Source organism: Hippopotamus amphibius, chromosome 5 (assembly GCF_030028045.1).
Source record: "Hippopotamus amphibius kiboko isolate mHipAmp2 chromosome 5, mHipAmp2.hap2, whole genome shotgun sequence".
In the NCBI taxonomy this organism is placed as follows: domain Eukaryota; kingdom Metazoa; phylum Chordata; class Mammalia; order Artiodactyla; family Hippopotamidae; genus Hippopotamus; species Hippopotamus amphibius.
The window spans coordinates 16,170,036-16,195,443 of NC_080190.1; the positions used below are offsets into that span (position 1 = coordinate 16,170,036).

At 36.9% G+C, this 25,408-nt stretch overlaps 1 protein-coding gene across 2 annotated transcripts in view; it reads right to left on the minus strand.

The window, feature by feature from the left end:
- The window catches only part of ATRNL1 (attractin like 1), a 734,504-nt gene that overhangs the window by 107,563 nt on the left and 601,533 nt on the right, over positions 1 to 25,408 (minus strand). For both annotated transcript variants that reach the window (XM_057736176.1, XM_057736177.1), the window contains one exon: positions 11,228 to 11,342. In XM_057736176.1, the coding sequence (XP_057592159.1) occupies positions 11,228 to 11,342 (115 nt within the window). The remainder of the gene's footprint in view (positions 1 to 11,227; positions 11,343 to 25,408) is intronic.

Consider the following 25,408-nt stretch of genomic DNA (forward strand, 5'->3'; position numbering starts at 1 on the left):
TGCCCACCTGTACTTAGAGGGCAGATGAAGTAGGCAATGAAGGGGAGGCAGGGGGTGTGTGTGCTCTACATCCATTATCTCTAAGTAAATTCTAAGTAGGCACCTGTGATAGACCTGGGCAAAGAATACCAGAGGGAGTTTCCAGAAGTTGGAGAGGCACCATGGGTAAAATTCAAAAAACACTACAGAGACGTGATAAGTGAGAACTGAGGAAAGGGCATTTTAATGACTGTTTACCGTTTGGCTACTACTATAGAAAGATATTAAAGCTTAGTGATTGTACATCAGTTTTATTTCATCTCTTTCTCATAACACTATCTACTCATTATTCATAAAACTTAACATAGTTTATAATTATGGGTTTATTTGCATGATTATTTGTTCGTGTTCATGTCCACATAGGCTCTAACATCTGTGGGGGCAGGATCTCTGTTTTGTTCACTACCATGTATACAGTGACTGACATGTAGCTGATATTTTTAAATATTTCTTGAATGAATAAAGGTAGCAAATGAAGATTCATAATAACTATATTTTGGAAAGAAGATAAAATTAGTTTCTTCTGTTGATTTTGTTTACTTTCAATATCAGGATTTTTTTTTGGACACAAAGTCATATTATTAATAGTAATCGCAGACATTTGTTCTTATCTCTGTTGTTCCCTGGGCTCTCTCTCCTAATTTTGTAGTTTATTTTGCCATGAGTGCCCAGTTTTTCTTTCTTCTTTATGAAGATGCATATGCTGGAAATAAACAATATTTGAATTTGAGGTTAAAAGGTCACTGACATGACATTTTTATAATGACGTTTTGATACAATTCAGTAGTTTTATTTCTTATTCCATCCACCTCAAACAAAGAGAGTGCTAAGATTAGATCTATGGGTGTGTTTCTACACTGTGAAGATACTGTGGCCGAGTTAAGGAAGGAAACAGAGAGGGGACGGGAAGGGACAGGAAACTAAGGGACAGGAAACTCCAGAAGCTTCTGGAAAATGTAAATTAGCTTTAAAAAACTGGCTTCAGAGGCATAAGTACTACACTAAGTGAGAGCAGACCTGGAGTCTGTTATCAATCTACCTCTGAGATTGCAGAGACACTCTACCTCTCCCTGGTGATATGAGATTTCTTTTATTCACCTTATGAACGATCTACATCTTCCATCTTCTACATCTGCTGAGAAGATTAGGAACTAGTTTTTATTAATAAACTTATTAAGAATTTTCTGAGAAAATATTTGAAGAGGTTCTAGTGGAAAACTTCTCCAACATGGGAAAGGAAATAATTAACCAAGTCCAAGAAGCACAGAGAGTTCCATACAGAATAAACCCAAGGAAAAATACACCAAGACACATATTAATCAAACTAACGACCATTAAACACAAAGAAAAAATATTAAAAGCAGCAAGAGAAAAGCAACAAACAACATATAAGGGAAAACCCATAAGGATAACAGCTGACCTTTCTACAGAAACTCTGCAGGCCAGAAGGGAATGGCAGGATATACTGAAAGTCCTGAAAGAGAGAAACCTACAGCCAAGAATACTCTACCCAGCAAGAATCTCATTCAGATTTGAGGGAGAAATCAAAAGCTTTCCAGACAAGCAGAAGTTAAGAGAATTCAGCACCACCAAACCAGCCTTACAACAAGTGCTAAAGGAACTTCTCTAAGTAGGAAACACAAGAAAAGGAAAACACCTACAAATACAAACCCCAAACAATTAAGAAAATGGTAATTGGAACACACATGTCAATAATCACCTTAAATGTAAATGGATTAAATGCTCCAACCAAAAGACACAGACTGGCTGAATGGATACAAAAACAAGACCCTTCTATATGCTGCCTACAAGAAACCGACTTCAGACCAAGGGACACATATAGACTGAAAGTAAAGGGATGGAAAAAGATATTCCATGCAAATGGAAGTCCAAAGAAAGCTGGAGTAGCAATACTCATATCAGACAAATTAGACTTGAAAGTAAAGACTATTACAAGAGACAAGGAAGGACACTACATAATGATCAAGGGATCCATTCAAGAAGAACATATCACAATGGTAAATATCTATGCCCCCAATATAGGAGCACCTCAATACATAAGGCAAATGCTAACAGCTATAAAAGGGGACATCAACAGTAACACAATAATAGTGGGAGACTTGAACACCCCACTTACAGCAATGGACAGATCATCCAAACAGAAAATAAATCAGGACACACAAGCTTTAAATGACACATTAGACCATCTCGACTTCATTGATATTTATAGGACATTCCATCCAAAAACGACAGACTACACTTTCTTCTCCAGTGCACACAGAACATTTTCCAGGATAGATCACATCTTGGGTCACAAATCAAACCTCAGCAAATTCAAGAAAATTGAAATCATATCAAGCATCTTCTCAGACCACAACGCCATGAGACTAGATATCAATTACAGGAAAAAAACTGCAAAATATACAAACACACGGAGGCTAAACAATACACTATTAAACAACCAAGGAATCACTAAAGAAATCAAAGAGGAAATTAAAAAATATCTAGAAACAAATGACAATGAAAACACAACAACCCAAAACCTATGGGACACAGCAAAAGCAGTTCTAAGAGGGAAGTTTATAGCAATACAGTCCTACCTTAAGAAACAAGAAAATTATCAAATAAACAACCTAACCTTACACCTCAAACAACTAGAGAAAGAAGAACAAAGAAACCCCAAAGTGAGCAGAAGGAAAGAAATCATAAAGATCAGAGCAGAAATAAATGAAAAGGAAAGGAAAGAAACCATAAGAAAAATAAATAAAACTAGAAGCTGGTTCTTTGAGAAGATAAACAAAATGGATAAACCATTAGCCAGACTCATCAAGAAAAAAAGGGAGAAGATGCAAATCAACAGAATTAGAAATGAAAAAGGAGAAGTAACAACGGACACCTCAGAAATACAAAACATCATGAGAGACTACTACAAGCAACTATATGCCAATACATTGGATAACCTGGAAGAAATGGATACATTCTTAGAAAAATACAATCTTCCAAGACTGAACCAGGAAGAAATAGAAACCATGAACAGACCAATCACAAGTATGGAAATTGAGGCAGTGATTAAAAACCTCCCAACACACAAAAGCCCAGGACCAGATGGGTTCACGGGCAAATTCTATCAAACATTTCAAGAAGAGCTAACATCTATCCTTCTCAAACTCTTCCAAAATAGAGCGGAAGGAGGAACATTCCCAAACTCATTCTACGAGGCCACCATCACCCTGATAGCAAAACCAGGCAAAGATGTCACAAAAAAAGAAAACTACAGACCAATATCACTGATGAATATAGATGCAAAAATCCTCAACAAAATACTAGCTAACAGACTCCAACAGCACATTAAAAAACTCATACACCATGATCAAGTGGGGTTTATCCCTGGGATGCAAGGATTCTTCAATATACGCAAATCAATCAACATGATACATCATATCAACAAATTGAAGGATAAAAACCATATGATCATCTCAATAGATGCAGAAAAAGCTTTCGACAAAGTTCAACATCCATTTATGATAAAAGCTCTCCAGAAAATGGGCATAGAAGGAAATTACCTCAACATAATAAAAGCCATATATGAAAAACCAAAAGCCAACATTGTTCTCAATGGGGAAAAACTGGAAGAATTCCCTCTAAGAACAGGAACAAGACAAGGGTGTCCACTCTCACCACTATTATTCAACATAGTTTTGGAAGTTTTAGCCACAGCAATCAGAGAAGAAAAAGAAATAAAAGGAATCCAAAGTGGAAAAGAAGTAAAATTGTCACTCTTTGCAGAAGACATGATGTTATTTATAGAAAACCCTAAAGACTCTACCAGAAAACTGCTAGCACTAATTGATGAGTTTAGTAAAGTAGCAGGATACAAAATGAATGCACAGAAATCTCTTGCATTCCTACACACTAACAACGGAAGAGCAGAAAGAGAAATTAAGGAAACTCTCCCATTCACCATTGCAACCAAAAGAATAAAATACCTAGGAATAAACCTGCCTAAGAGGCAAAAGATCTGTATGCAGAAAACTTTAGGACATTGATGAAAGAAATCAAAGACAACACAAACAGATGGAGGGACATACCATGTTCCTGGATTGGAAGAATCAACATCATGAAAATGTCTGTACTACCCAAAGCAATTTACAGATTCAATGCAATCCCCATCAAATTACCAATGGCATTTTTCACAGAACTAGAGCAAGAAATCTTACAATTTGTATGGAAACGCAAAAGACCTCGAATAGCCAAAGCAATCTTGAGAAGGAAAAATGGAGTTGGTGGAATCAGGCTTCCTGACTTCAAACTATACTACAAGGCCATAGTGATCAAGACAGTATGGTACTGGCACAAAAATAGAAAGGAAGATCAATGGAATAGAATAGAGAACTCAGAAGTAAGCCCAAACACATATGGGCACCTTATCTTTGACAAAGGAGGCACGAGTATACAATGGAAAAAAGACAGCCTCTTCAATAAGTGGTGCTCGGAAAATTGGACAGCAACATGTAAAAGAATGAAATTAGAACACTTCCTAACACCATACACAAAAATAAACTCCAAATGGATTAAAGACCTACATGTAAGGCCAGACACTATAAAACTCCTAGAGGAAAACATAGGCAGAACACTCTATGACATCCATCAAAGCAAGATCCTTTTGGACCCACCTCCTAGAATCAGGGAAATAAAATCAAGAATAAACAAATGGGACCTCATGAAACTTAAAAGCTTTTGCACAGTGAAAGAAACCATAAACAAGACTAAAAGGCAACCCTCAGAATGGGAAAAAATAATTGCCTATGAAACAACGGACAAAGGATTAACCTCCAAAATATACAAGCAGCTTATGCAGCTTCATACCAAAAAAGCAAATAACCCAATCCGCAAATGGGCAGAAGACCTAAACAGACAGTTCTCCAAAGAAGACATACAGATGGCCAACAAACACATGAAAAGATGCTCAACATCACTCAGCATCAGAGAAATGCAAATCAAAGCCACAATGAGGTATCACCTCACACCAGTCAGAATGGCCATCATCACAAAATCTGGAAACCATAAATGTTGGAGAGGGTGTGGAGAAAAGGGAACTCCTCTGCACTGTTGGTGGGAATGTAAGTTGATACAGCCACTATGGAAAACAATTTGGAGGTTCCTTAAAAAACTACAAATAGAACTACCATATGATCCAGTAATCCCACTCCTGGGCATATACCCAAAGAAAACCATAATCCCAAAAGAAACTTGTACCATAATGTTTATTGCAGCACTATTTACAATAGCCAGGACATGGAAGCAACCTAAATGCCCATCAACGAATGAATGGATACAGAAGATGTGGCATATATACACAATGGAATATTACTCAGCTATAAAAAGGGATGAGATGGAGCTATATGCAATGAGGTGGATAGAACTACAATCTGTCATACAGAGTGAAGTAAGCCAGAAAGAGAAGGACAAATATTGTATGCTAACTCACATATATGGAATCTAAAAATGGTACTGATGAACTCAGTGACCAGAACAAGGATGCAGATACAGAGAATGGACTGGAGAACCTGAGGTATGGGAGGGGGCGGGGGGTGAAGGGGAAACTGAGACGAAGCGAGAGAGTAGCACAGACACATATATACTACCAACTGTAAAATAGTTAGTGGGAAGTTGTTGTATAACAAAGGGAGTCCAACTCGAGGATGGAAGATGCCTTAGAGGACTGGGTCGGGGAGGGTGGGGGGGACTCGAGGGGGGGGGAGTCAAGGAAGGGAGGGAATATGGGGATATGTGTATAAAAACAGATGATTGAACCTGGTGTACCCCCCCCCCCAAAAAAAAAAGAAAAGAATTTTCTAAAAATTTAAGGGTCAGTGCTAATTATTTTTAATCACTAACAAGCAATATATAATATATAGGAATATAGCTTCTTAACTGGTCCTGAACAGCTGGAAAGACAAATTAAGGTACTACTTAGAAACAAGTTATTTGCTCTTCCTACCCTTGACTGGTATGACTTAGCATAAATTTGTAGTAGAACTGTACAATAGTGGAGTGAAATCCATTCTAGGAATCTAGCCCAATCCAGTCATTTCATACATGAGAAACTACGACTCAGAGATGAAAAGACCTGGTCACAAAGTTAGCTGGTGGCAGAGTTGGATCTAGATCTTGGGACTCCAAGTCCATAACGCACACATACAAGCCAAAGTTCTTTTCCTATAACTGCATGCCCCAAGTTGTTATTACCCAACAGAATCATACTTTCATCAGCAGATGTGTCACAGCATGTGCATATTTGCATTTTACCAAATTTCTGAAGTTAAATCACCAGGAAAGATAAATCTATCCTTCTTGCCCCCTTAAGTTCAAGGCTTAGCAGAACCCTCCAGGTCCTTCCTTTTTGATCCGAATATAAAGCTTTTTCCGGAATAAGCGCTATCCAGAGTTCCCCTGTATCTTTATCCAGAGAAGCACAGTGATGAGGGAGAATCTCACAGGCTGAGGATCTAGGTGACCCTGATTTGAATTCTGGTTCATTCACTCACTGGCTGTATTGGCCCTTGGACAAGTCATATAATCTCTCTTGAGTTTCAGGATTTTTTTAAAATCTGTAAAAGTGGAACAATAATAGCTACTTTTCAGGTTCATTAAGAGGGTTAAACGGATTAGTGTACATAAAGAACCTGCTTCAATGCTCATAATTACTAGTTCTTGTTCTCCTACCTCTTTTCATTTGATTAAAGTAAAGTTCTCTTTTTGTCATTATTACCCATGACACTGTGGGTAAACTATCATTATAAACATCTTACAATATTTCTAGATTTTTCAAAATAATCTGGTCATTCTGCCAAAACTTCTAAGCCTAAAGAAAAAAGTTTCAAAATCTTAGACTTTCCAGCAGGTTTTTTTTTTCATTTGTTTTGTTTTTTTGTTTGTTTATTTTGGACAAACATGAAGCAAGAGCAGGGCAAAATTCTACATTTAGGTGAAGTACTTAGCTCCCTCTTGGCATTTGGGCCACTGGTTTGTTAATCCAGTGAGAAAAGTTAATCTGCTTCATGTTAGTAAGAATCCATAAATTATGAAATCCATAATCCTCCATCACAAAGTGGCAGCAGTCATGATCATTTTCAATTTATGCTTTTGAAGAGCTCTATTTACTTTGTCTATATTTCACCTTAATGTGACTCTAAAATGCCTGGGGATCCTTGCTGTCCAAGGTGATTGGAGACATGCTTGGTTGTTCAGTGTTATACAGCAGGGTTACTTGATATGCACTGTTTTTATGGGGACGTCAGTCTTTCAACCACTTTGAGGTCAGAAGAGAAAGTGGCTGTGTACATATGTCAACAGCAGAAATCCCACTTTGGCCCAAGAGAGTCTGGCATGGTTGGCAGTGGCTGCTCCTGGAAAATACAGGAATTGAAGCAGCAGGTTTACAGGGCTGGGGAGCAGGGAACCTAATTAGCCCAGCTCCAGGAGGGCCAAAAAGCCTATTGAATATTTTTTGCTTTTACTCTTCTAAGCCACCTAGAGGGAGAATTGCTCATAAACATCTAAATTCATTACGTGCAAAAAAAAAAAAAAATTACTGCATGGGGTAATCTAAAGGATGAATCTGCAGTTTCTCTTCTGACCTCTGTTAAGATGAGAGCCATGTGAAGGGATGTCACACATTTTACACAGACACTAAAAGAGTGATATTACCGAAATATCTTCTGGTAAAAAGAGCATAAAGTCTAAAGACAGTGCCATATTTTCAATTAAAAAAAAAATCCATCAGTTGCTACTTAAAAGAGATGGCCAGGACTAGCCCCTGCTTGTTTCCGAATCACTTATTTATTAGTGCTGACATTCAGGTTCTGAGAAAAAGCAGCATGCCCATAGGATGCTTCCGCCTTCTCCATATCCCCAAACTCATCCTTCTCTTAAATGCTTTTATTCATAGCAATAAAGACTGCACTTTGAAAAGCATCACTCCACATTTAGGAAGCTACATTTCCAAAAAAGGGCCTGATTAAAAAAAAAAATTAGAAATTGTGCAAAGTACTGCAAGACAACTTTTAAGCTAATAATTAATGCTTATTCATCAATGAATAGATATGCTCACTTTAGGAGACATAAATAGCCCAAGAACCAAGAGAAGACTCTGGGCACCTTGTCCTTCACACAGTGGGGATGGGGTCAGGGGTCTTTCCATGAAGATCCTCCTCTACTTCCTTCTTAACTCCTCCTAACCTCTAACCCTGCACCAATCAATGCTGGAGGAGGACCTTTAGGACATAAGGCTCCTAGCTGTGCAATCTGAGAATCAATGAAAGGATTCTAGTCCAATTGCTCATTTTACTGTTGTTCACTGAGTCTCACAGATAGAAGTGGTTGCTCAAGGTCACGTTTCCCAGGTCTCCTATCATTATCATAATCATCAAAAACATTTATGAACTGCTTTCTACACAGAGGGCACTGTGATAAATACAGGCACACAGATGGACTTCCTGTAAAGATATGAGATACACCAAACTCTAGCAACGAGATAACCAAGGTCAACATTTCCCTCCCAAGAGCCTATATGGTTCCCAAACTATCACTGGAATGCATTTCCTCTCAAATACTGGATGATACTATGTTAAGTTTTAATTGACTGTGTACACACCAAACAGCTTGATGAAAGTGAAATAATAAGTCATTTAGTTTGTATACTGGTGTCAGCATTTGCCTTGTTTAGGGAAAATGTAGGTGTGAACATTAGAAAATTTCTCTCTTACAGGCACTGCCTTTTTCCGCCCCCAGTAAAGTCAAGAGTTTTTTTAAAAAACTTACTGTTTTCCACATCTTGCCGTAAAAATTTTCAAACATACAGCAAAGTGGAAAGAATTTTAGTGGACTGCAGTATTGCCATCACCTAGATTTTACCATTAACATTTGCTTTAGTTGCTTTGTAACATATCTGTCCATCTACTCATCCTACTATCCATCCATCAATAACACTATGTCTTTGATGCATTTCAAAGTAGACTGCAGACAGAAGATAACGCTTTATTTTGAAGGAGTAGAATCAATGACTCTTCCTACTCCTATAAAGTTAGCTAGAAAAAAATATATTAGCTTTTTTTTAAACACAGAACAAACTTATCCTGAATTATGCACATGGATATTCAACACAGTTCAATCTACAGGTATTGTAAAAAGTGTGGCAAATTAACTTAAGGTTTTGTCTACTTGTATTAACCCTGTAGACAGTCTTAGTACTCCTCCAAATGTTGGGCTTTGTGAAGATATGGGCTGTCCATTATAGAGAAATATGCTCTCTGCTATAGATCATCAGGAAAGGTTACCTGGAATGTTAATAATAGGTATTTTGTTGTTGTTGTTTTGCTCTGTACTTTAATATTTTCCGATAATTCCTTGAGTAAAGAAATACAGAGATTTATATACACCAATTCTCTCCTTTATAAAGTGAGTTTTATAATACCTCTGGCACATGCTTGTCATAACGACCAAATGTGAAAAATAGGAAAATACTTTGTAAAGGGTAAAACACTATGCACATCTAAGTTAGCATTACCATTAGTAATTGTATTGCATCTGTAATAAAACACAGCTGAGGTAATGCTCTGCCCTCCTATTTGGCTTTTTCAAATCAGTCAAAAACATTTCAAAGGTTAAAGGGACAGCGTATTGGCAGTTGCCTTCACTCTGCCCATCAGTACATCATCTTGTCAAGGATCTAGAAGAACCTTAGTGTATATCACATAGACTTGTTTTCATTAGTGAAGTGTTTGTTTTGGAAATCATCCCAGCCTTGAAACAATACTTCCATTAGCTGGGCACAGTACCTATAATTATCCATCTTATCTGACCAGTGCCAAGCTATTCTATTTACTGCATCCCATTTACCTTGGTGGTTCTGAAAGGAGAGAAGGGAGGCATTCACTTAACGTATGAGAAGGTTTGTTTCATTGAATAAACATCTATAAATGAACTCTGGGTAGAAATTCCTGCAATAAGATATCATCAGGTACCATAAATGACAAGTCTAAAGGTGATGGAAATCCTCTGTCCCTGTATGGGAAAAAATTCTGTTACATGATTATCTTGACATTTATAAGGTATAAAGTAGTGTATCTTCCATTTTTGTGTCTCACTGGACACAAATCAAGAAAATGAGGAGCAAGGTCAAAGCTAACTAGGGAACTAAGGAAAGAAAAATAAGCAAGGAGGTGAGTTCATCATCAGTTACCGTTACTGAGAACCTGCCAGATCTCTGGCACTATTTTATCCTTAAGAGGAACTGAAGAGAAAGATAGATTTGAAATCACCCTTACCTTCAAATGGCATCCATTTCACTAAGAGCTGTTTAAAGAAAACAATCAGGAGAAAGAACAACTAGAAATTGTAAGCAGGTGGAAGAGGAAAAGTACAAAGAGAGAAATAAGCACTGTTTGTGATTTAGTTACAAGTTATACTCAACACTGGGCATGTTTACAATGTGAACAACTCTGCAGTAATGAGAAGATCTCTAAGAGGATACATAGAGTTACCTTGAACTCAAAACATGCTTGTTATGCAGGAAAAGGAGAATCAGAGGAAAAGGTTGGTTGTGCTCAACTAAAGGAGACAGTCCCTGGGTCCATGAACCCCACCTGTCTGGTGCTGACAGCAAGAATATATCTTCAGCATTCCAGGATGGCTGCATCAAGCTTTTGTCCTCTGATGCCGCAAAACATCCCAAACATGCAAGTAAGTTCCCTAATGAGAGTCCATATTTATGAAGCAAGCTTCTAATCGTATTTATAATTTGGCATCCTATGTGACACACATACTGGGAGAAAAGAAGCTGCCCAAAAGGGTCAAAAACTTGTTTGCTCTGCTACTGAGATTACTCATTGTAATGACAACAACAAATTGAAGTGTGTGTGTGTACATACATAGATACATACATGTGTTATATGCAAATACACACATATATTCAACACATTTCTAAGAGAAATGCTGGCAAATTTGAATTTATAGCAAGGCAGATAATCTAGATATTTGGGTAGAAGTTTGTATGCTAATACAATTTTACCATGCTCTAAATTAGAACCTTGTAAATATTTTATTGTGCTACTGGGTAGTATTGTTTATTTCTTCTGTTCAGTCTACACGTTTTGCTTAACTGCTGATGGTGCCCCATTCATCTTACCTGACTGCCCAGGGGGAGGGGCACCTGATGATCCTCGTGGTAGACAAAGAAACACAGTCAGAACTGCCGCTCTGTTCCCAGCACAGGGTTCAATGGCTATTGGTTTGGGTGCTCCCTGAAAAAGAAAGCCCATTCTAAATTTGCACAGTTTACATGACACTGCTCTTTTACTTTTTTCCTACTATGATTCAGGCAGCTAAATTGTATATTCCTAGTGGTTGAAGACACACCATTTTTCATTTTTTAATAGTTCAATTGAGTATTTTATCGTAGTAATATGTAATTTTTTGTAGTGGTGGTCATTTACATTTAGAAGACATTTTTCTTGGGGAAGCATATGTTAGTACTTATTTTTGCAATTTTTGAAAAGTACTCGTCCTATTTTTATCTTGTTTTTTTTTTTTCTCTAATAGATTTTATTTTTTAGAGAAGTCTTAGGTTTACAGCAAAATTAAGAGGAAGCTATGGAGATTTTCCCATGAATCCACTGCCCCCGTGTATGCACAGCCTCCCCTATTATTAACATCCCCCACCCGAGTAGCACATTTGTACAAACTGATGAACCTACGTTGACACATCTCTACCACCCAGGGTCCAAAGCTTACATTAGAGTTCACTCTTGGCATTGTACATTCTATGGGTTCGTCAAATGTATAATGACATGTATTCATCATTAGCGTATCACGCAGAGTGGTTTTAACTGTCCTAAAAATCCTTTGTGTCCTGCCTATTCATCCCTCTCCCCATCCCCAACCCCTGGAAACCACTGATCTTTTTAGTGGTTTTGCCTTTTCCAGAATGTCATATAGTTGAAATCATATAGTACTTTAGCTTTTTCAGATTTTTATTTCACTTAAAAATATGCATTTAATGTTCCTCTGTGTCTTTTCATTGTTTGATAGCTCATTTATTTTTAGTGCTCTGTAATATTCCATTGTCTGGATTTCATTTCGGTGAAATACATACATAATAATCACCTGCCAATGCATTTGTATAAATAATATGGCTTTAGAAATAAAATAGAGTAACTGAATATATGCTAATGATTGTGACACTAATACTAGTATTTTATTAAGTACTTACTATGGATTAAGTGTTCAAAATGCTTTACATATATTGACTTGTTTAAATCTTACAACAACCCTGTAAGATGAGAACACTAAAGCAAGAGGTTAAAAAAACTTGCTCAAATTCACACAACTAGGAAGTAGCAGGGTTGGGTCCATGTTCTTAGCAACATAACACAGTTTATCATATTGTGAATGTACAAAAATCATGCGCCCACACACACAGGCAATAAGCACGTGTGTGAAAACACACAGTCCTGGCACACACATGTGAACAAAAACACACAGAGAATTTAGGTTTAAATACAATGTCACCTTTGAAACAACAGGAATATCATTTTCGCTGAGGAATGTTGGTTTTGGCTATTTCACTCAAAAAGTACAGGTGAGACATGGTTGACTTATCAAAGTAACATCTATACATAAAGGCAAAATTAAATCGAAGAAAAAATACCACTTTAATTTTTAAAACAAATGATTTGTTCAGTCTTGGCTACTTCACTCGAAAAGTACAGGTGAGACATGGTTGACTTATCAAAGTAACATCTATACATAAAGGCAAAATTAAATGGAAGAAAAAATACCACTACTTTAATTATTAGAACAAATGATTTGTTTAGTCTTTTTTTTTTTTTTACTGACATTTGAATTTTTCAGAAGGAATACAGACATATGTAGCCATCCACCTAGAATATTTTAGAATACTGCCATTTCCAGAAAGTTTAACGAGGCATTAAAGATAAAATATGCCCCCTTCTATGTAAAACTTAGGCTGAAATTTCTGGTGACAACGGTTTTATGTGGTTATAAAGGATTTCTCCTTTATAGCAACATAAATCTCATGTTTTAAAATTAACCTCATACAGATACATTTTGGGAATTTCCAATATAAAGGTGAAAGTGGCCATGGTAGTAGAAGTAAAGGGCATAAAAATCTTCCAAGAAAATGCTGTAAGCAACCTTGCAAAACTTGTTACATGATCTACAGTTTTCTCCTTTAAAGCTTACATTTAATTTAGCAGACTTATTTTTGAAAATGTTAAGCCAAAATTAGCATAAGTACATAGATATTCTCCAATGATGTAAATATTTAGAGAATAGGCTTGTCATATTCCAAGGCTAAAAGAAAAATACTATGAATGTTTTGAACCATATTTCCAGACTACTAAAATTTATCCTAATTTAATAAATGCAAAGTATATGTAAAGGTCAATTGGTTAAAATATACTGAGAAAATCAAATGAATTCAGGTTTAAATGATGGTAATATATTAGAAATACCCAAATCCCTTTTAATATACCTAAGAAATAATTCATCACTTCTACCATCAAGCAAGGTTTTCTTTGAATTTTGTTCTTAAGCGCTCAATGGCACTACTCAAAATACACAAAGCCACGTTAAAATACTTGATTACAAAACTCAGAAAAGAAGAATTTCATGATTATAATGGAACAAAACAAACAAAACAAAATGACCAGTTGAGAAACAGTGGTTCTTGGTTTACAAGATTTAGAAAAACAAGAAACAATTTGAGAGTACATCAGTTGATAAATAGCTAACATTTATTAAGTGTTAACAATATGCCTTGTACATATGTGTGTTGTCAGGCTACCTTTCTGATACTTTTAATACTAGAATAAAAGATTTTAAACATCAAATACTGATGTCATAAGCACCAACTGAGAGAAAAATTAGTAAAAAATAACTGTAAATTTCAAGTAGAAAATGGCTTAATTATTTAATACTTTAAACTGCAGAGAGTCAGCAATGGATAAAGAGAGTGTAGTAAAATATCTTGGGAAAGGAGTTCTGTTTGCACAAAAGCCACTTCTGTTAAATCTTCCTTAAAATAATTCTCTCGCTCTTAATTCTGCTGCTATTGCACAGAAAACATTCAGAAATTTCATTATATTGATAAGCTATATGAAAGGAGAATACATCCTATTTTAAAATCAAATTGCCTTACAACTTTGTCTATTTTTAGCTATAAAATTTTCATAAGAGGATATTAGCAAAAATATGAATTATTCATTATGTTTAAAATATTACTGACTAGCACAGCTCTTTGACACTTCTGGCAGGAATTCATATAATTTAAAAAATTATTTCCAAAGACTTTGTGGCAAATATCACTTTCAATAAAGTATTTTAAATAAAAAGGAAAAACACTTTATAGCACTTGAATTTTGCAACAGAAAATAGCAAAACCCCATGAATGATATTTCTGATACCTTGAGGTTTGTCAATTGTTTAGCAATAAATACATAACCATGAATCAAAATCATTTCACAATGACATAACATGTTCACTGAACTGTGCAATTTATCATGCATTTTCCATGGCTGCCTTTGAAAGAGATAAGGCATGGGTTTGTTTGTCCACAGCACTCAGCAACTGTGATTTACTTCGAGGCATTTTCATATTTGTTGTACCGAAAGAAGCTGGCATTAGACCATGCCAGAAAACATCACTGACAGTCATGTAATTAGCAGTCCTTGTTTATTAAGCACACGGAGCTTTTACAAAAGACTTGTTTTGTTCACACTGATGTTTTGAAACTATTGTATTCATATCTTCAAGTTCTTGTGTTTTTTTGGAGCAACAATTCTATGTTAAATTCTTTCCATTTTTCAGCTATTAAAGACAAGCAAGTTACCAGTGAAGCTCCTGGAATCATAAAGATTTTCAAGATTACAGTTCTTAAAACTCATAATAACGTGTTCTGAAAGGGAGGCCACCATTTGAACCCAGGATCTATCCTGGGAAATTGTTGGATAAGAATCACTGAATGATTAGAAGATTCCAATGGGCAAAGCTGGCTACTTGCTTCTTCCTCCAGTGGCCTTCTCAAAGAGTGAATGAAGGAGTGAGTGACTTACAGAAATCGCACTGAAGCCCATCACTGGAAACTAACCCCAGCAACTGAGGATTTAAGAGAATTATCTGATGTCCTTGGACTAGTCATTACAATTTAAGTAGGGTTTAGTTCAATGCTTTAGGACTTGAAAGATTAGAAAGATGTTATTTCTTTTTTTACAAACTTTCAGTACTATGGGAAAGAATCAGAAAAAGAATGCATATGAATATATGTATATATTTACATATATATAACTGAATCATTTTATCACTTTACTGTACACCTGAAACACTGTAAATCAACTATACTTCATTAAAAAATAAAACAGAAAACAAAAACAAAGCTTTCAGTACTGCCAAAGTAGGGCTTGCAAACTCAAATTACTTCAAGGAATAGCTCATATTATTTAATTGCTTACAATATGCCTTGTGCTATGCCAAATGCATACATGGGTTTAATCCTACCCCAAGAGGTAGCGACTATTCCCATTTCGTGAATTGTGAAACTGAGGCTCAAAGAGTTTAAGTAACGTAACGAAGGTTTCAGACCTAATAGGTGACCAAACCAGGATTTGGAAAAATATAGTCTATCTTCTGAGCCTGTATGCCTAACCACTGTGCATACTGCCTATAATAGGTAAGAAGACTGTCTAAACTTGTAGAATAAGACAATAAAAAGTGGTGGGCACCACGGTGAACTGGAAAGTACAATATTTATGTAAAATATTAAATCTCAAATTTTTTGCTACCAAAACAACTTGTCTATATATCAAAATGGGCTGAGAGCTGCCACTTTGTAAAACAGAGTCCAAGATATCATTTCAGGGTTGCCAGGCTCTGGAGTCTACTCACTCATCAAACTTCATCTTTTATTCTGCACAAGCTCTATGTTTTAGTCAATGTATGAAGGTGAGTCAAAAATTATCTGCACACTGGCTATAGAATTTATAGAAGTTTTAATATAACCAGAATGCGGATAATTTTTGACTCACTCTTGTAAGTGCTCACTCTTTAACATCTGTGCCCAGGGTTTCTAGAGTCTGTTCCTTCTTCACGCACAGTATTCCTACTGTTCTGGACATCCTTCCTGTAAGTCTCTAACTTTCCTAAAATTATACATCCCTCAAATCTAACTTATCCATGAAGTTTTCCCTGGTCTGAGGTATCTGAGGTCTCTCCCTCCTTAGTTCTTTAATTACTAGGTCTTTTTCATTTTCCACCTTGAATGACACCTGGGCAACTCTCCTGTCTTTCCACTGGAACAAGCTCCTTGAGCGCAGATCCAGTTTCTTATTCATGTCTATAGGCCCTGTACTCACTTCCTCTCTTTGAAAAGCCTAAGCAAGGTGCCTGTTTTACCTTTTGGGGACTGACGCTTCCCAATCTTTTACTACAGGTATTGATGTAGATGTTGTATGTCTCTATTAGATTCCTGCTTTTCCAAGGCAGATATCATGTTGGACTCTTTTTTGCCTTACATCTAATGGAGTGCGTTTAACACATGGTAAGTGAATGAGTAAATGAAAGAATAAATGAAATTGTCACATGGTGAGATAACTGGTAGGTATGACTTTGTTTGTATCCAAATTATGGATATTAAAATGATAAAATAAAACACTGAAAAATAATATTAGCTAACATTTTTTGAGTACTTAACCTGGAACCAAGAGCTGTGCTAAGCAATTTATATAAATTATTGTGTTATTTTCTATTTTATACAGATGAGAGAATTGAAATTCAGTGGGGTCAGATAATATTCTCTGGGTAACACAGCTAGCGAGTGGCAGATCCAGGATTGGAACCGAGGTCTGTTTGATTCCAGCATCTTGATTTTTTAACAACTATATGATACTGCTAAAAAATACAGCTTAAGAAGCTAGGGAGTCTCTCATTCTCTGAGCTTGACTATTAATAGGAGGAATATAAAAATTATATGCATATACTTGCCCCAGTTCTGACCAGGGTTCACAACACTTCAGTTCTAGGACCAGTTCTGCCACTATCTAGTTGTGTGATCCTGGGCATGTTACTGAGTCATTTTCCCAAATGGAAAATGAACAAGTAGGCTGGATGATTTTAGGATCTCTTTAACATTCTGTGACTATGATTTATGGACGACCTCCAGAATGTGTGACATAACAATATCTAACACTTAGTCTAAGTACAGTGAAATTTGAAATTTTCAATTCTTAGTAATTTTTTTCCTGTTCAGGTACTTTAAATGACACATCTAATTTTTAAAGCACATTATTATACCATATGATGAATACATCACATAATACTAAATGGCCACCATCGCATGCCAAAAAAGCAATTAGAAAATTGAATCAAGGAATTAAGGATTAATGTGGATATGTTATACCTGTCAGCAGTAATAAGTGTTTTGACAAGGACAGAATACAGTCTGACAGTATGCACAAATACTAATCTGATGTATGAGTGAAATATTAAAAATGCAAACAACTGCACATTAATCACTCTAACATTTCCCTATTAGAACACTTTTAATGCTATTCTTATCAGAATCCATTTATAAATAAAAATGTCTTTTTCAACAGCTTGCACAAGTTGGTATTTGCAGTTTAATGAGCGTTTATAGTGATACAAAATTTAGTTTTTAGTCACACTAGTAAAACAGAATTAATTTACTGAACATTGAATTAAGTCAGCCTGACAGTGTGGCTCACAACTGATCAACTGTGTCGATTCTTTAGGATCAGCAAATGCCAGGATTCCAGATCTCAGAAACAGACTCTCTGATTTCATTGTTTAGACTTGAGAGATAAAACCAAAAGTGAAAATCATATTCTCTCCTTATTTACCATTTGCATGAAATGATAAAGGGAAAAACACATTAGTTAGCTTTACTCACTAGGAGAACATTCATATTAATAAAAGAAATTAAGCTGATGGACACTCTTACAACCAGGGTTAAACTGCATTAGAAGAAAATTCAAAGAGAATAAAGTAGTACATGTGGGAACAGGTAAAGGAATAAAACATAATATTCACAGAATCAGTATGCTGCTCCTGCAGTTCCGAAGTTATTCCTCCCGTAAACTTAATTTTCATATCATACCAAATATTTTTTCCTTTGTTGAAATACCTCTATGTTCAATTGTTGCTCAAAATCTCTCACTACACACACCTATGCACCCCCACACTCATATACACACATAGTTAAGGTTTATATCTATAGTAAAATATAGAGTTGAAGTTTTGCTATTATTTTAATTGTGTGGCACTTATTTGGGGAGTGAAGAGGCTGGATTGTGGCAGCAGTTATTTTGCCACCTATTTTTTTTCACAGGTATTTAGGTCCCAGAAAATGAGGATATTATCTCTTTTCGAGATATTATATAATCACGCCTTGCCCCTGACTGGGTCAATACCTATGCATGTTAACAGGGGGTGACTTTGAACAGATAGTCTTTGAAAGTTGATTCCTGATAGTATTTTTCAAAAAACTGGAAATAGATTATCTATTAAATAATTGCCATAATTAGATTTTTTACAGCTTTTAATTTGTTCCATAGCTCTGTGCCAAAAGCAGCCTAACCATTATACTTCATATATTAATTTCAACACTGGGACCATCCTTTCTGACCTCAAAAAATACTGCTAAGTGCGAGAGACAAATGTGCCTGCCAGATTGACTGACTTCCCATCTTGCTTCAGCCCACCGTGTGCTCTTGTTCAGGCCATTTCATCCACCTAGACTGCTTGCCAGTGTCTACCATTTCTACAAGACCCAGATCAAAACTCTCAGTCTGCAAGAAGCCATCCCAGATCATCCATGGCCACTCCGGGACCTCCTCACCCTACTCTATCTCAACAATTAGAAGTAAGTTATCTTTCCTATTGTAACCATTGAGAGGAAGTGTCGTGTAGTGGTTAAGAGAACAACTGTTAGCAGCCACTGCCTGGGTTCAAGTCACATAACCTCCCTGTGCCTCATGTTTCTCAGCTGTAACAATATCTTCCTCATAGTGTTGTTAAGAGGATTAAAGGTTATATATAATACATATAGGATGTATATTATGTAGATATATGATATATAATATACACATATAATAAGTGCATTTTATGTGTGTGTGTATATATATACGTATACACACACACACACACACACACACACACATATCTCACAGTACTTGGTAAAAGTCAGCTATTATTATTATGATGCCATTCAGCCCAGTTCCCACTTTGCTTTAGAATTATTTTCTGTTCCAATAAAGAATATGCTCAAAAGTAAGCTGTTTGAAGGCAGGTATCATATTTTTAAAAGTTCTGTTAATGATTTGAAATTAATTAATTGGGAAATTAAAAGCCTCCAAGAGAGAATTTTATTAATGGCTTATAGGGTGGGAAAAATCTGATCTCAATGCCAAATCAACACTGTCACTGTGTACCTGCCTGTTTCTCTCATTTTCATTCTCTGCTTTTAGCAAGGAGTCTGACCTGACTGTGAGTCTTATGTGCCACGTAGAGTAAACTTCCCCTGGCACCTAAGACTGTGGTGTTCAGTAAATATTTCATGGGTAAATGGGTATTTGATTTTTCTTTTCCAAATGATGCACAAGGTACATCTCTGAATGTTGTGACAAAAAGTTATAAAGAGAGATATAAACCAGCAGGAAAGTTACAAAATCAAGATCTTGGTATTACCCTCCACGCTGGTCCTTTCCAAAACACATTATGTCATAAATGCAAAATGTGACCTTAGTCATGCAGCTCATAGATCAATTCAATTTAAAAGGTAAATGTGTTAGGCCCCCTGCTGGCAACAGGGGGTAGAGCGCTACAAAGGCACAGCGCCTGCCCTGGTAAAGCTTCCTTCAGGGCCACCAGGCCGAGGGCAACTAAGACCATGTCGGAGCTAAAGGTGCTCACAGAGTATGCACGGAGCCCTGGGGGTGGGAGTGGAGGGAGGAGGAGGAGGAAGGGGCTCTCCCGGTGAAGGACTATACCTTGCAGAGGATGACTAGGAAAATGAGGATGGAGAGTTCTGGTGGAAGGAAAAGCATGGACCCAGAGGCATAAAGACACATAGCTTCCTTAGGAAATTGCTAGAAGTTCATTGTGGATAGAGCCTCAGAAGCACTGAGTAGACAGGGATGAGAAGAGGTCAGAGAGGAAACTGAGGTCCTTCGTGAAACAGGGCTGTCATCAGCCCCTTTGCATTCTTCCTGGTCGTGACTGAGATTATCAATAGCTGCTTAGAAAGCTATACTCAGATGCTTAGATGGACCCTGACAAGTGCAGAACATGGTGGGCCTCTGTGCAATCTTCACCAAGACATGCTGTAAATCATCCCAAATGGACACCAACCCACTTGTCTTTATCAGGAACTCACAGTGCTGTTTTATTAAACTATTGTTCAAATCTGTTACACCAAGCCAACATTAAATTAAAACATTTATTTCTGAAACTTCAGTCATAAAACTAAATCAAGAAGCTGTGAAAACGAACTGTCAGCAGAAAAAATAAAAGTGCATACATGGCAATATTCTTAATGAGGAATCAAATGTTAATAGATCCAGCATAATAAATGACTTTCTGGTATGATTATTATACCAATCACAGCCTATTTCAAGTAACGAAAGCATGGACAAACCTCTGAATGAAAGATCTTATCTGACTGATTACAAAAACATGTATATAATTAAAACACAGTAAAACCTACCTAGATCTCTAAAGGAATGAGTCATTCTGGATGAAAGAGTTTTCTCAGAAAGTTGAACATTAACCCTATCAAGACTTTGCTATTTTAAGGTATATTTTTTAGTAAGTGTGAAATCTCTTAAAATAAATATCCATTTCTCTGCTTCTCAACCAGGCCATTAATACACTAAAGGTAATTTAACATTGTCTCCATGTACCACGATCACCATTATGAATATCAATTTCCATAATATACTGAAGATACATGGAGGTGCAAATGTATGTATGAATATGTACATTATATGGATTAAAGACCTGAAACCATAAATCTCCTGAAAGAGAACACAGGTAGAACACTCTTTGACATAAATCATAGCAATATGTTTTTGGATCTGTCTCCCAAGGCAAAAGAAATAAAAAAAAATAAACAAATGGAATCTAAACTTAAAAGCTTTTGTACAGCAAAAGAAACCACTGACAAAACGAAAAGACAATCTACTGAATGGGAGAAAATATTTGCAAATGATATGACCAATAAGGGGTTAATATCCAAAATGTACAGACAGCTCATACCACTCAATATAAAAAAATCTGATTAAAAAATGGGCAGAAGACCTGAGTGCACATTTTTCCAAAGAAGATATGCAGATGGCCAACAGGCATATGACAAAATGTTCATCACTAATTATCAGAAAAATGCAAATCAAAACCACAATCAGATACCACTTCACAGGTGTCAAAATGGCTATCATCAAAAAGTCTACAAATAACAAATGTTGGCAAGAATGTGAAGAAAAGGAAACCCTGGTACACTGTTAGTGGAATTGTAAATTGGTGCAGCCACTATGAAATACAGTATGGAGGCTGCTCAAAAAGTTAAAAATAGAACTACCATGTGATCCAGCAATTCCACTGCTGGGTATATATCAAAACACTAATGAAAAGGTATATCACCCCAATGTTCATTGCAGCATTATTTACAATAGCCAAGATATGGAAGCAACCTAAGTGTCTACCAGCAGATGAATGGATAAAGAAGATGTATACACACACACACACACACACACACACACACACACACACACACACACACAATGGAATATTACTCAGCCATAAAAAAGAATAAATTCTGCCATCTGCAACAATGTGGATGGATGTAGAGGGTATTATGCTTAGTGTAATAAGTTAGACAGAGAAAGGAAAATACTCTGTGTTATCACTTGTATGTGGAATCTAAAAAATTAAACAAACAAATGTGTGCAACAAAATAGAAACAGACTCACCAGATACAGAGAACAAACTAGTGTTTACCAGTGGGGGGTGGGAAGTGGAGGGGGCAAGACAGAGATTAAGAGATACAAACTACTATGTATAAAGCAGATAAGCCACAAGGATATATTGTACAGCACAGGGAAATATAGCCATTATTTTGTAATAACTTCAAATGGAGTATAATTTGCAAAAATATTAAATCTATGTTATACACCTGAAACTAAAATAATATTGAATATGTACCTTATAGCTATAGCCCTAGGAATTTTTCTCTTTCTAAGAAGTTACCAATGCAGAACTTGCTTTTTGTTTATTTGTCTCTTTATATAAAGGCAACATAAAGATTGCACAGCTGCCAGTGAGTAACATGGCTGCTTTTCTGTAAAACCCATCAATAATGCAAAAATTAAAGTGATCTTCTTCTGAAGGGGTTTTCACATTCTCCCCAGTACCTTTTTACCTGTTGCTATCAGTGTGCTGTGACCTGTCAGCATCATTCAAAGCACTGACTACATCACCAATCCCATGGACCACAGACATCTTCTTGACAGTTTATAACAATCCTCCTATGTCACTTGTGGGCACAGTCATCTTTCTAATTACAAGAATTTTGACAATAGTGTTTGGGAATAATCTTATCATAAGGTCGTGAAGTACTTCACCAGGCCCAAATGACTCTACTAAATGTGAAGCAGACTTGGGTCCAAATCTTATGGGACCTTGAGCAAATTTAACTTTGCCTCAGTTTCCTCAATAGAAATATAGAGTTTGTAACACCAATCCTGCAAGGTTACTCTGAGGATTATAAAAGATAATATATGAATGAGGCATTTAACATAGTGCCTGACAAAAGTAGATGTTTAAATTTTTATACTGTCAAATCATTTGCAAATGCAACTTTTGTTAATCAAAACCAATCAATTAGCCATTTTTATCAGGTTCCACCTTAATACTTCCCTTCCCCTTTGTTTTGGTGATGCATGGTAGGGCAGTAAAGGAGGTTTATATATCCAGATTTTTTTTCAAATCTTTCCCTCCTGAGGCTTTCATTGTCTAAGACTTGGTTCCAGGTATGGGACCAGTATTATAAGTATCTGTGCATTAAAGGTGGAACCAAGCTCCAAGTTTTTTAGAGAAGATGATAATTGATCAATGCAAGTGGTGAAAAGTTCAGAGGGAAAAAACCCATCAAAAAGATAAAGATTCCCTGAAACCTTTCTGCTTAAACAGCAAAGAGAAAACTATCTTATGAATGGGCATATGTAGATATGGTTACCAAGTGTACTTTTATGTGTCTCTGTGTAGCCTGGGAAGTCTCTTTGACCACTAGCTCTCGCACCATTATTTGCTAGATTAAAATTTCCTTAATTCTATAATCAAGAGAGCTAAGAGGGAAAAATGAGAGCAAAGTGGATAGGAGGCAGTAGTTGCTTTTAGCAGGACCACAGGGTCCTCGTGCAGTCATCTTGGACATTCCCAGGCTCTTGGGAACTCACAGGATAGACTTGCTGCCCCATCTATGATCTGAGATGTGTGGACCCCTTGTGTGACCAAACTAAAAAGATGTGCATTCCTTTTGGCTTTTTCCTCAAATGATTTGATTGTGTGAACTCAACTACCTCATCAGAGTGTGCTTTGGAAAATGAAGTATGTAAAAGTGAAAAAAATCTCTCTCCAAATCTGTTTCTCTCCAACATCCCCCCCCCGCCAAAGCTCCTTTTTCAGTATAACTAAAAGTTAATGGTCAGAGTCTGTGTAATGATCCTTCCTCTCGTTTTACACATGCTGCTTTACCAATTCCCTCTTGGTCCTACTAATTATCTAATTGACTAAGCCTTTGAGGAGCCTTCTGTCCCTGGGTGGTGCCCACTGCACACAATTGTCTCACTGTATTTTCTTCAAAAAGAACAGCAGGTTAATTAAAAGATTCACAGCACGAATAAAGGCACCAACAGGGAAGCAAATCTTGTTTGTTTCCTGACTTGGTCTCTGAAGTGGGCTGAAGAGCATCCCCCAAAAGTTCATGTCTACCCAGAACCTCAGAATGTGACTGTGTTTGGAAATTGGGCCTCTGTAGATGTAATTAGTTAAGACAAAGTCACGCTGGATTAGGGTGGGCCTGGTGTTCTTATAAAAAGAGGAGAGGCCATATAGAGGCAACATAGAGAAGAAAATTCCATGTGGAGACGGAGGCAGAGATTGGAGTGATGTAGCTACAAGCCAAGAAATGCCAAGGTTTGCTGGTAAAGACCAGAAGCTAGGAGAGAGGCATGGAACAAATTCTCCCTCAGGACATCCTAAAGGAACCAACCCTGCCAAAACCTTCATTTCAGACTTCTGGCCTCCATAGCTGTGCAAGGATATACTTCTGTTGTCTAAAGTCACCAAGTTCATGGTAATTTGTTATGGCGGCCCCAGGAAACGAAAACAGTCTCCCTGGTCACAATCTGACCCCTAACTGAATGGCCAGAGAGTACTGATTGGTTGCCACCCTTTCCTGTTGTTTTGGAAATGATCATGAAGTTTAATATTGAAACTATGACTAATACGCGTCCCTTAGGGCATTTCCTCTATTTTGAGGTCATTTAAGCTACTTTCCTTTGAGAAATAAGCTACATATCACACAGTATGGCAAATGTCAATGGGAAAATTCACTAGGTTATGGGAGTTTTGTGATCCTCATAAAATTGATGACATTCATAAAATTGGAAATAGTCATAATAATTGTTCCTTAGAATGCAGACATAGTATATATTATATGTCAAGGTTTCCTAGGAAACAGATTCTGAGACTCTTAAGATTTGTGTGCATGAAGCTTATTGGGAAGTACCCTCAGGAACAACATCTGTGTGGGCTGATGGAGGCAGAGATGGGCAGAGGGAGAAGTTAATCTGTGATGCTTGTGCAACAGAGGCCTCTCTGCAACAGAGGGGTGGTCCTTTAGAGTTGTATCAGATCGAGGCAAGAGGCCAAGCCTTTGAACCTCCCAATGGATGTAGGCTGTCGCCAGGGAGGTGGCATAATGTTGGGTGAGGCAGCTTCTTTCATCAGAGGGCAACTCAGCTGTGAGCTGTGAAAACAGGAGGCTCAGTCCTGAAGGAGGGTCTGGGCAGCATACCCCAGCCCCACCACAATACTCATCATTCAAACAAAAAATGTGCTTGTAAGCTAAGAAAGTGACTTTGACCAGGCCCATATGATATGTTGTGGCATAGATAAGGCTATTGGACATGTACACTTTCCCTCCTTACAGGGTGGAGCTGCTGTACCATCGCCACCACTAATCTTCCCATAAGAATGCTTGCTCTTCAGAGCCATGATT